Consider the following 13,464-nt stretch of genomic DNA (forward strand, 5'->3'; position numbering starts at 1 on the left):
CAACAGGAAAAACAGCTCGTTCCATGCGTCATTGCACATGCGCAGTCCTCTCAGTTTCGGTTTTCGATCCGATCAAGTGTTTACATGTTCTCTCGATCGGATTACAAAGGAATAAACCACCCCTTTCAATCCGATCGAAATTCCAATCGGACCGAGCTCAATCAGATCGATTAAGGTGTTTACATGAAGTTTTTTTTTTATCCGATTGAGCCGTCAATCCGATTATAAGGGTCCTTGTAAACGCAGCTACAAGCTGTGTGTGAGAACATTTACTTCCTGCCTTTCTCCCTTAATGCCATCTGTTAAAATTCTGCTGTCATCTAAATTATTTTAATTGTGTACTAGTAAGTCTCATGTATTAACCTAGATTTAATCTTCTCACTGCATTGGTGCAGCAATTCATTTTGTGACTTTTTCTGTAATTAAATAGTTTGCCCAAGAATGAATATTCTGTTATTATTAGTTATTATCAGTTAGCCTAGTCTTCTGAAAATTTGCTGAAAATGTTGACATCTGCCCTTATTGTTTTTGGAGCGTTCATTAAAGTTCCTGCATGGTAGGGGAATGAAAAAAGAGACATTCTTTAGAAAATCATGTGTGAGATGCTGCAAAAGAAGCGAGATGTGAGACACAAGCGCAATGGCCAAACATACCTAGTCATATTTACTGGTGATCACTGAATTTTCACAGCTGAAATCCAGTCATTTCAATAGAAATCCATGCAATCTTGAAGCGTTCATGAAAGTTCCCAAGAGAAGAACAGTAAATTAATCGTTATCTGATCTCCTCAATGAATCACTTGATCCAATTAGCAAAGAATAGTCTAAAGGGCCATTCACACAGAATATGTTTTTGCTTTTATGCAAGATGTTTACATAGAAAAAAATATGGAAAATCAGCGCAGTGGAAATGGAAAAATCTGTCCTGTGTGAATGCCCCCTAAAAGTGCGGTCAGTTACTGTAGTTTGCTAAATTTTTGCAGGAGAAATCCAGTCATTTAAATTAGAGGTCCTTTAATCTGGGATTTTGCATTTAGCAATGTTTGGTTCGTTTCCAAGTTCAACTCACTGATTCAATGAGCTCAACCAGCTAATGGTTAAATAGCTGGCGTTTGTAATTCATGTTTACAGCAGGAATCAATCACAAATTCAGGATAGTCCAACTCCTATATTTCATTCAGACAACTCGAATCCCTCCAGCAAAAGTTTGTTTGTGGCCACAGAGATATGCATGAATGTGACAAGAGCAGGATTCTCATCATACTGTATAAACACATTAGCATAGTTGCATTGTTAACCATTAGCTTTATGCATTGATTTAAATTTGAACAACCATTGCAATTAAGCAAAACAGCACCAGTGTGTGACTCGCTGTATGATTTTATTCAGATGAAGTCAGAGTTTAACGCCAAGGCCTGGAGCAAAGCCCCGGGCTGCCACATTCTCACTGCAGGGGCCTTCATGAGTTCAACTGTGTTCCTGAATAAACATCTCTTATTTCATTTTCTTTAGCTTGTCACGTACTCAGTTTCCCGTATGTTGTGGCGAATGCATCAGTTTATTTATGCTGCTAATACATACTTTGTGTGATCTGGTAGATTGTATTTTATGAGGCAGGCATCGTGAATAATTTATGGTTTGTTGTGTGTCGCTATAAAACAGATAAATGCTTCCTCCAACATCAGAAAGAAAGCAGATTTACATTGGGATGAAAGAGGATCAAACACATTTCATTTTCTGTGATGGTTTTAGGGCTGCCATTCCCTCTGATGACACAGTATCTGACAGGCTTTCTCTCTCTGTGTGTTCTATAGGTGGTGGGCCCTCCGGCTGCAGGGGCTTTCAGAGAGAGGCCAGCTAAACCCACGGCCTTCCGTAAGTTCTACGAGCGTGGAGACTTTCCCATTGCCCTGGAACATGATTCTAAAGGCAACCGCATTGCATGGAAGGTAGATAAAACATGACTTGTGCTTCTGTTGTCTTTCTAGTATGTTTATGTATCTCTATTCAGATTTCAGACACACTTTTTAAAATTCACACATTAAACAACCTGTAGCTGATTTCTTCTTTTAGATGCCACTTTCTTGAACAATTCAATGACATTTTACTTGAATATCACTTTTCTCAATACATATTGTACTAAAGCAACACACTGTCATATGACTAGTGCTCTTTTTACTACATGAACTGAACTTGTCTTGACTCATTTACCTTGAGACACAGTCATGAGAAGGTTGAGAGAACATTTCCATTTTTGTTTCTGCTTTTTTGTTGGACCACATATGTGCCCTTGAATTTTTTTAAGTAAAATATGAATAAGCAGTTTTGTGAAAATATTTTTTAACAAATGACAATGAAAAATTCATTTATTTTCGACTGTGTTGCCGCTATATCCTGAAATCACATATGACTGAAGCTGAAATACAATGCATTCTTTCCTCTGTTAACTTCTGAACTGGAGTCATTTCACAATCACGTACTTATGTATGCAAGCAAGCGCTTCTGTTTCTCCCCTCACTGTACTGTAAAGTTTTCTCAATGGTGAATGACACCTGATGTAGTCCACTAACGTTGTCTCTGGTCGTTTCACTTCTGTCTGTGCGCGTTCATGTGTTTTGGAGAAGGCGTGGCTTTGGACAGCGATTTGAAGGGAGGGTGAGATCATGTGTTTTCAATGCTAGCAGGCTAAAGTTAGCATTTCCCAAATCACCTATCTCACCTTTGGTCTAGGGTCAGTACGATTTGTAAAAATTCTTTCATTCAGCAAGGATGCATTCAAAAGTGATAGTAAATGTTAGCCTGGGTTTCCCCATGCTGCCTTGCGCGAAGCACAATTTTATTCACGCTGCTAGGCAGCCTGGATACCATGGATCAGATTTTCGCCTCAGCGAGGGGACCAATCATAGAACGGGGAGGGAGCAGCAAGACGATGACGACGTCTATGCGACACACCGAAGCAGTTTGTTTATATCAACATGTGCACTGCAGATTTACCTTCTACCCTCATGTTTGTCTTGCACAAACGGCAATAGTCGCTGAACGCCATCGTGTACACATAAATCTATGACCCATCGTCTTCTTCCTCGTAGAATTTCTGTCGCTCTACATACGTCATCTGGTATAATTGAAACGATTGGCTATGAGCTACGTACAGGTGCATTTGATAGACATTCGCAGCGCCCAATAAACGGCATTCGTAAACCATGCCTCAAATACGAGAAAATGAACATGTGGTTCCCAGACCCAAGTCTCAATGAGACGAGGTCTGACATTAGCCAGGCTAAGTTAATGCATTGTAATTTTGCAAAAGATCGCTGTTTCAAATAAATGCTGTACTTTTGAACTTTCTATTATTCAAAGAATCCAGTTTTTTTTTATCATGGTTTCCACAAAAATGGTAAGCAGCACAACTGTTTATAATAACATTTATAATTATAAGAAATGTTATTTGAGCACTAATCAGCGTAATTAGAATGATTTCTGAAGGATCATGTGTCACTGAAGACTGGATTAACGATGCTGGAAATACAGCTTTGTCATCACAGGAAGACATTACTTTTTAATATATGCAAAAATAGAACATTTTGAATTGTAGTAATTAGTGCTGTCAAATCGATTAATCACATCTAACATAAATGTATTTGTTTACATATATGTGTGTGTATATATTAGTGTGTGTGTGTGTGTGCATGGCTGTGTATATATAGACAAACACATACAAACACATACCCACAAATAACAAAAACGTTCATGTTAGATGCGATTAATCGCGATTAATCAATTGTAGCACTATAATAATATTTCACAGGTTTATTTTTTACTTTTTTTTCCATCCATTAAATGCATGACAAGAATTAGAGACTTTTTCAAAAGCATAAAAAACTGTCTCCAAACTTTTGAACAATCTCCATCTTGATAGAAAAATAAATGTGAAAGCGCTCTGATCAATCAGAGGGATGTTCATTGTCCCCACTGTACTGCAGTCTTACAGCTTGTGGCTGGTTGACCTAATAGTGGACTGTTACTAGTCTGTGTGTGCCTGCAGGTTAGACATTGTGTTTATTTCATGAAGGTCGGCAGTAGTGTTATCGGTGTTAACCTGCTGTGTTCGCTCTAATTCAGAGGGATCAGAACAGCTCCTGACAAGCACAACTTACAAAAAACAGACGTTCACCTCTCTCTCCTTCATGAGTATTTCTCTCTTTCCAGGTTGAAAAACTCAAAGCCTCGGCATGAATTATTAAAAGCAAATTTCAAAATGAATTTTCCTGCGTTTTGAAAAAATAATGTCTCTTTTTCTTTGTGTTGTTATGAAATTGCTGGGAGGCGACAGGAAGTGGTGTATGAAATTGTAGCTGTCACATCTAATGCATCTGTAATGCTTATTGATTTTCCTTCTCATGCTGCCGTTGATTTGATTTTCACACGCAGTATTTACACGCCTTCGCTCCATAAATATAAAACACGTATCCATGAGTAAAATCATGCCCCCATCGACCCCTGTGATATAAGGGGTAACAGGTCACCTAGAGGTCATGCTGAGGCTGAGAGCATTTGTAAGTGTTTCATTAGGTTTATGTTAGTGTAAGTGGTAGCAGCACATGTGCGTATGAAAGGCTGGTTTATTACGTGAAGTGTTAGCACAGAGGAACCCTTGGGGCAATAGTTCAAGATGAGGTGACCAGATCAATCTGTCTAAAATAGAGGGAGAGAAAGCAGTAATAGAGTCTTGTTTTCGTCTAGCTGGTTTAATCATGTGATGTCAGACCAACACGCTGCATATCTGTCATTGGGTCAATGATACGACACTTATTTAAAAAATACACAGAAAAATGCAATTTGCAGGGCTCGGCATTAGCCTTTTCATGTGCTTGTCCTTTGGACAAGTAAATCTGTCATTCACTTGTCCGAGTAAAAAAGTTTTTTTTTTTTGTGTGTTAAATATTATTTATTCTAAAGCAATATTCTCATCAGTGTTCAATCAGCTTTGATATATTTAAATCTGCATTGTAATATCTGCACCTTTAAAGGGCATCCCCTCCCCCAATCTTATTAAGGTAAATGTATGCTTCATCTTTCATTTTAAATTCCTAAATTTGATCAATAAATTAAATTATTTAGAATAATAATCTAAATCAATAAAAATCTGATCAAATTAAATCATTTACACTGAAAAATTACAATTGCATTAAATAATGTTATGAAATTGTTTTAAACGTTGGAAAGAATGATACTACTAAACCGCCAGTAGGTGACGGCAGGCGACCATCATAATGAGTGAGTTATTGATTCATTCATTCAAACGATTCGCTCAAACGGCCGATTCATTCATGAATGAGACAGATGTTTATGATTGGGTCATTGAATCTTTGACTCAACCGATTCGTTCAAAATGCTGAATCATTCAGTAATGAAAACATGATTGAGTGTTCCTGTGAGACCCGCAATGGTTCTGTAGTGATTTTGGTTTGGAACAATTTTCGCTGCTGAAACAGAACAAAAACAGCCAACATTGCATCTAAAATGTAAGTGACTTAATTTTAACTGTTTATTGAACTGTTGTAGGAAACCAATGTCCCATTTTCAATCGTGATGGTATTCAGGAAAACGTATTGAGGTTGCTTAATATGTTAAAAATACAAAAACTCCTCATTTCGATTTTTTATAGGCAGTATGTTGTTACCGGTAGGCCTACCGTTAACTGAGTTTGTGTGTGCTGCTCTCATTTGTGTGCTCAATAAACGTAATAAAATCAGAATCATTATCTTGTTTTAGTGATTCGCTAGTTATTGATAATCAGGCTAAGTTACTTGTCCGGTCGGGCAAGTAAAATTCCCTTTTACCCGTCCCTTCAAAAAATCCACTTGTCCTGGACAAGCGTTTTGCTTGAACCTGATTCTCAGTATATGAGCATGTGTTTAATTTCTGAATTAAAATTAAGTTTGATATTTTCAGTCCCGATTATACAATTGGCCTGATATCATAAGAAAAAAAAGCATAAAAACTAAATAAAAAATATATCAGATAATTGGATTTTTGACATTGCAAGGTATGTTTAAAGGAGAACTCCGGTGCAAAATGAACCTTTGGTCTAATTACACATTGTTACCTAGTCAACCGTTATCTGAGATTTGTTTTCATGATTATCGAATGTAAATAGTTTTATCTCTAAAAACAGTTTAGCCTATAACGCTAGTATAACGCTAGTATATGGGGCATGGAGTAATGACAAATAAAAATCGCTTGTTAATACCACTAACAAGGCTCAAAATAGCCCCACACTAACACGGTAGCATAATGAGGGTCCCTACATGCAAACCGAAGCATTGAGAACTTTGACAGTGTCCAGACAGTTTAATAAGAAGATATTTTATACATACAGTCAACTTCACGTATACAAGCAGAATCCATCTTGGAAAAACAGACTCTATCAATCGATCTACGAACCACCGATCCAAATGCGCTGGACCATATGAGATTCTACACAGTTCAGCGCATTTGGATCGGTGGTTCGTAGATCGATTGATAGAGTCTGTTTTTCCAAGATGGATTCTACTTATATACGTGAAGTTGACTGTATGTATAAAATATCTTCTTATTAAACTGTCTGGACACTGTCAAAGTTCTCAATGCTTCGGTTTGCATGTAGGGACCCTCATTATGCTACCGTGTTAGTGTGGGGCTATTTTGAGCCTTGTTAGTGGTATTAACAAGCGATTTTTATTTGTCATTACTCTACGCCCCATATACTAGCGTTATACTAGCGTTATAGGCTAAACTGTTTTTAGAGATAAAACTATTTACATTCGATAATCATGAAAACAAATCTCAGATAACGGTTGACTAGGTAACAATGTGTAATTAGACCAAAGGTTCATTTTGCACCGGAGTTCTCCTTTAAGATGTAAAATGTCATGTGGTGTGACTTCAAAATCTTGATATTTAAATAGTGATGTTTATGAATTAATAATTCATGATATGTGAAAAACAAAAACATTTAACCTTGGAAAATATATTTTTAAAAATTGTTAAGCTATGTGCTCTCAAATGTTTTCAGAGTTTGAAAATTTTACATTTCTTTATGGTTACACCAAATGACATTTAGAGTTAATATAACTTTAAACTTTTCTTTAAAATTGTATAAAAGTTTTTCAAAATCAACAAGTGAAAAAGAGTGAATGAATTTGTAAGAATTGACCTTTGTGATGGCCAAAGATGATATGTCCAATGCCTTTTAACATCTGTATCTCATCTCGTCTCATGTCCTCTGTTGAGTGTGTATCCCCCTCTTTGTGCAGCAGGGAGCAGCAGTGCATTCCTGCAGGCGTTTCAAAGTGTTTCCCATTCTACTCTCCTATGTACCTCCCTGTCTTTCTGCTTCATGGTAAACATGGTCCTTTAGAAGGCCCCTTCAAGTTGGTTATTACTGTGTGCGTTTGCATCTTTAAACATTGAGTTTGAAACTTTTGCTCATGTGTGAGCCTTCAGATGTGTATTCAGGCAGATGTATGTGTGTGTTGATGTATGAGGACAGACGCTGCTGTTTAAATGTCAAGGGCAGCGTTTGAATGCACAGGGATGTGAAGTAGAGAACTGATATTTTTAGAGTCCTCACAATTCTCTTGTGCTGTCTCCGCAGTTAAAGCTTTGACATGTGGTGTGTTAAGAACATGTGCGGTAGACTGATAACAGTAAGCAGGATGTCTCTCTTTCTTTCTCTCTCACTCTTTTTCTCTCGCTGTGTGTTTGTGCATCTCTCATATTTGGCCCTGTTGCTATCAGAACAGTCCATCAATTTTAGAGAGAGAGAGAGAGAGAGAGAGAGAGAGAGAGAGAGAGAGATGGGAAATATCTGATGACCTGGTCACTGATAGGGATGAGAATCTGGCCAGTCCTCCCCCAAAAAAGTGTTTCTACATGCTGTTCACATCTAAATGCCAACTGCAAAGAAAGAGATTGTAGATTAAGCGCTTTAGTGATTAAATATATTTAATGCTAAAATACATTCATTAGCCCATTTTTTGTTCTCTGTACTTATGGTAAATGGTAAATGGACTGCATTTATATAGCGCTTTCACGGACCCAATGGCCACCAAAGCGCTTTACAATATTGCCTCACATTCACCCATACTTAGCCTAATAAAACTAAATGCTTGAATCCATTCCCCAAAACATAGCTGAGTATGAACTTCTATTCATCGGAGTCAATGACGCTTACCTCATTGCCATGGCAATGATTAGCAATGAAGTCTGATTACCTCAGCATTTTTGGAAAATTACACTAGTCTTCTCAAGCTTCCCAAAAATCAACAAACAACAGATGAACATGTTATAACAGACTGCAACAAAAGGCAAGACAATTAACATACTGATTTAAACAGCTAGCAATCACTGGATTTTGGTGTTGGTTGGGGCATTGTGAACTAGCTTTAAGCTAATGCCTGTTTCACACTAAGACGAATATTCAGTGTAAAAAACTGGTGCAATACATTTTAATTTGAATGAATGTTAATGCCGTTAATGCATCTGTTCAGACAGACATGAAAATTTGCATTCTGTGAATGTGACAATTCTTTTACAAAGAGGTGTTCTAATCTCTTTGCCATTGAACTTGTGATAAATACTGGCCAACCAATAGGATTTGTGACTGAATTGACAGATCTTTTTGTGCCAAACGTCTGTTGTTCTATACAGGTTTTGAGGAATTCAATGATTCTGTTTCTGTTTCCACTTAACAAGTATGGTTCCCTATGGTTCGTTTTGTGAATGACTTGCGGCTCAGTGTACAAGTCAAGAACTGATTCAGTCAGTGATTGAGTCATTATACTGAAGCAAATCCTTAAAGTCCCTGTAAAGTCAAAATTAAGTATGTGTTCTGAGTTTGTCATATCACAGAAAAATATGTTATTAGCCACCCAGCCAAATTTGAATGATAAAAAAAGCCGGCAAGTACATAAAATAAGCTATCAAAATCTTGAAAAAATGAGCAGTGGTCTCTGCTCTCAAACGCTGGGGGCGTGTCCGCTGGCTGCGCTGAAACCACGCCCACTCGCGGGGAAGCTGCCGTCGCCACACTCAACTGTCACTGCTACAGCCGGAATGGATGCTCCTAGCAGCTTATTAGGTTTATAATTATAACATAAGCACACAAGGCAGCTTACCCTCATTGGTGGGCACGCACTGCCGATGATGGCACAGTTGTCGGCGCGACGGGAGGATGAAGGCAGAGGCGGGAGATAGTCGGTTCGGCCCCATTCACCAGTAACAGCGGATTATCAGAGCATGCAGTTGTCTCCGACGAAAGTTTATAAAACTATCCCGTGTAAAATGATCACTACAGAGGCGGGTTTTGGTGGTGATCCTCAGCTCTCCATCAAGGTGGCTCTTCACAAAATTAATCCACCTCTTCTTGATGTGATCGTTTTTAGGAAATTTAAATAAGGACACCGATCTGTTTCGTACATGATCGCATCCAGGTAGTAGTGACGAAGGCATAGCTAACTAGCAAACTGTCAGCTGTAGTAACTAATAATAGTACTGACTGACAGTGACTCGCGATTGAGCGGCAAACCGATGCGAATGTGCTATATTTATATTGTTAGGGAACGCCGCGGCCAGCATCAGGGGCTCCAGTGCGTCATCAAGTAGGGGCGTGTCCAGCAGCTCAGGGGCTCCAGTGCGTCATCGAGCCCCCGTTTTAGCCCCGCCCAAAAAATCCGGAAAATAGCAATGGTGAAAAACTGTTTAACGGTCTAACTCCACAATTCAGTACTTTGCAGTTCACAGTCTTTGTAATATGTTTTAGCAATACATTTCTAACATGTATAATGTGTTTAGAATTTTTTTTTAGAATTACCTTTACAGGGACTTTAAATCATAAATTTGAGTTTTTGAACCTTTATAAAAGGTTAATTAAAATAAACTAGCTCAGAAGAGTCTTTTGATTCATGATTAAAACCACAGACTCTTCTACTAAGAACAGGTTCTCCATCCATCCATCCATCCATCCATCCATCCATCCATCCATCCATCCATCCATCCATCCATCCGTTCTATTTTTATTCCTTCCAATGTTGTCAATTTTTTGCCAAGAGTTGTGGCATTTCATAGCAAACATCAATATAAACTTGCTATCATGCTACTGACTGGGGAGGGGGAGTGGAGTGGAGTGAAGGGGGGGGGGGGGGGGGCTGGGAATCAATTAATCTGATCAAGAGCTTTAGGAAATGGAGAGGGTAAGCGATCTCATTCATTCAATCCCCTGATTGAATTATGCCATGAGGACGGGGGAGGAGAAGACCTGTATGCGTAAGTGTATTAGTGTGTGTAACACTGCAGACACAGCGCTGAGGTGGGGTGTTTTTATTTCCCTTCTATTTTATCTCCATCTGCACATTAGCATTTTAATGGGCGGTACCTTATGTGAGCACAGACCCTCTCCTGACAGCTATATGACCCGTCCAAGGAGAAGCATTACTCTCAGGAGTTAATCCCACGGTCCACTTTGGAATCCGAGAGCAGCCTCATTATAGACCTGGCAGGGTGTACACCTTTTTAAATACAGAGAGAAAAGAAGACCTGCTCCTCACGGATGCCTTCAATCTTTTTGCAAAAACACCCTGTCACTGGCAGTTGCCCGCATAGATTTTTGTACAGATCAGGCAGTCCAATAACAACCTCTTGCCCTTCAAAGGGAGATATTGAGTTAATATGGAAAAAGGTGAAAGCATATTTCCAGTGTCGTTTTCAAAATGCTAATGCCATCTTTGGCATGGGCACTAAGTTTTGGACACTGTTTTGAGTCAATCAACTGAGCCATAAATGCCATGCCATTAATCACTCTGCATGAAAATGACATTTTGATTAGTTGATGGCAGCACTATGTCCTGGGCTGTCAAAGGAAGCAGAGAGGGAATATAGTCCTCATTTACTCACCCTTATGTTATTCCAAACCTGCAAGACTTTCTTCTTTCTTCTGCAGAACACAAAAGAATAATTTTTCCTTTTGTTTGTAAAACATGAATTTTTTTTTTATTACAAATTATACAGTAAAAACCTAAATGTATGGTGAAAACTAGGCTACATATGGTTTACATTGCATTTTATGTAATTTTACTGTAAAATACAAATTTACCGGTAATGTTACAACTTCCTTTTTAAAAGGTCATGTTCACACATAATCTCTTACCGGTAATTCACCGGTAATATGTGAAAGGGGCACCACTGCCACTTTTTTTTATGACAGTGAAAACATTTTTATTTGATTTTTTTTTCATGTTTTATGTTGGTGCTGTATATTTTATAATTAATATTATAATATTTTAAGTACTTTTGAATGGCCGTCAGAGGAGAAAGATGATTTTTGCCCATGCACATAATGATGTAGTTAAGGCATCTGCCTGCAGGGGCTAACTACCCATGCTAACCAGCCAAACCTTGACCTGCCTTGCTGAAGACCATAGCCTGTAACTAATCACATAACCCAACCGCAATCAGCAGAGAGGGCAAAAAATAAAAAGAGAGGAATGAAAATGAAAGACCACTCTCCTGAGAATGGAGAGTAAGTGCTTAATTAATTTTACTTATGGGCTGCTACTAGAAATGTGTTTTATCGATCAACTACTGTACATTTGCTCGTAGCCCTACCTAATGTAATGGCCTGGAATAACTCCAGAAAGGCATTGTGGCAATTTATAGAAGGACATTTGAAGATCTGGATGTCAGAAACTTCAAACTGATACAATGTTTGTATGGCAACAGAGTCCAGATCTACTGGGGTTTAAAGCAAAGGCAAAAGAATGTGAAATGCTGGGAAGTTTAAAATTGGATTTTCTGAATCACTAATGATGCTCTTTCCAGCACTCTCTGTCTTCCAACCCTGAATAAAGAGAGTCTGTCCATGCCATTGACTATAAGGAGACATTTTAGAAGTTGCAGTGAGTTGCAGTCTTTGATGTATCTGAACTTAAATATGGGTGCCTTTGAGAGCCCAGACTTTGGCCGAAGGAGCGAGACACACCGGGGGTGGGTGAATGTCGGATCAGTCGTTCTGCCCCACATTGAGCCACAGAGCTGCAATTGATTGACATGCTCATAGCCAGCAGGCTGCAGATCTAAATGGAGCCTTTAATTAACTAAATGGAGCCAAAGCAGCTGGATGCCAAACACTCCTCAGCATAGAGAATGAGCAGGGCACACACTAATGTCAAATACTAATGCTAGCAGCACACCGGGGCTGGCGGAGGGGAAACGGACTGGGGGGAGTCCGCCATTTGATGCTCTACCTCCGTCTGTCTCACTCCGCAGTCTAACTGTCGCTGTCATGCTGGTCTCGTCACTCACTATCTTAGACCCCTGTCATTCACTCCGTCCCCTTGCGCAGAGCTTTTCCCCTTTTTCTTCTTTTTTTTCTAAAAGATATCAGCCTTTTTCTCCACCGCACTCTCTCTCTCCCCACTTGCTCTCATTCCTGTCCACTCATCCGTTCTGTCAGAGGTTAATTGGTTTGGAAATGATTCTATTCATTCTGGACCGTAATGCTGTTATCCTGAGAAAGAAGAAATACGCCACACACGCACTTAAGCCTAATTTAAAAGAAAGGATGGGTGGGGGGTGGAGGAGAGAAAGAAATCCAATTTAATCAAATTTTTTTTCATATATTTTCGCCCTGGCCTGTGCCCACAAGTGTTTTATTTAACTTATGGCAGAATTTCATTACCTTGAAAGCTTTTTCTCCCCCTCTTTTGAGAGGATAGACGGTCCTAATGTCTTTCTTGTAACCTCAAGGTCGGCGTGTTTGGATTGGCGTCCCTGTGATTAATGCACTGTAGATGCGCAGGCACATATGCGCTTGCCGCAGATGAAAGTGCCCCTGTCACTGCCCTTGTTGTGAATCAGGAAAGACATTCATATTCAAATTCAGACACCCACAGGGCTGTTCATGTCTCCCAGGTGTAGCGACACCTCTTCCCTGGGCGCATCTCTATCTGGCTTCTTTCCCTCTCGGTCTCCCAAATGGCTGCTCTGTAACTTCCTGCGACTGATCTGACCTTCTCTCTCCCTGCAGCTGCTCAGATGATGACTGCCTGTCTCACTGACTGTCTCTCCGGCGGTTCCTGTCTTCCTACTGCTCTGCAGTCACCTTACAGCTGTTTTCTCTGTCTACAGTCTCTCTGATTGTCTTTCTCTCCCTGTAGCTGCCTTGCCGGTCTCTGTCCTCACATGCACCCCCTACTCGCTGTTCCATCTCAAACTGAACTAAAAATACTGAACTTGCAGGTCTGACGGTTTCTATCTATTTCCATCCATCCATCCGTCCGTCGATCCACCTTTTTGTTTGTCGACCTATCTACCTGCCGGTCTGCGTTCATTCAGCCATCCATTTCTTCTCTGTCTTCATCCATCCATCTGTCTATCTGCCTGCCTGTATATCTGTCTCTCCATGTCTCCATCCATCCATCCATCC

The 13,464-nt window shown here is 39.5% G+C and overlaps 1 protein-coding gene across 4 annotated transcripts in view; it reads left to right on the forward strand.

Moving 5' to 3' along the window:
- The window catches only part of pacrg (PARK2 co-regulated), a 163,408-nt gene that overhangs the window by 80,551 nt on the left and 69,393 nt on the right, over positions 1–13,464 (forward strand). For all 4 annotated transcript variants that reach the window (XR_013799988.1, XM_079633000.1, XM_079633001.1 and 1 more), the window contains one exon: positions 1,814–1,948. Coding sequence is in view for 3 of the 4 variants with exons in the window: in XM_079633000.1 (XP_079489126.1) it covers positions 1,814–1,948 (135 nt within the window). In the remaining variant the exon portion in view is untranslated. The remainder of the gene's footprint in view (positions 1–1,813; positions 1,949–13,464) is intronic.

The sequence above is a fragment of the Phoxinus phoxinus genome (genome assembly GCF_949152265.1).
Source record: "Phoxinus phoxinus genome assembly, chromosome: 13".
Taxonomy (NCBI): Eukaryota; Metazoa; Chordata; class Actinopteri; order Cypriniformes; family Leuciscidae; genus Phoxinus; species Phoxinus phoxinus.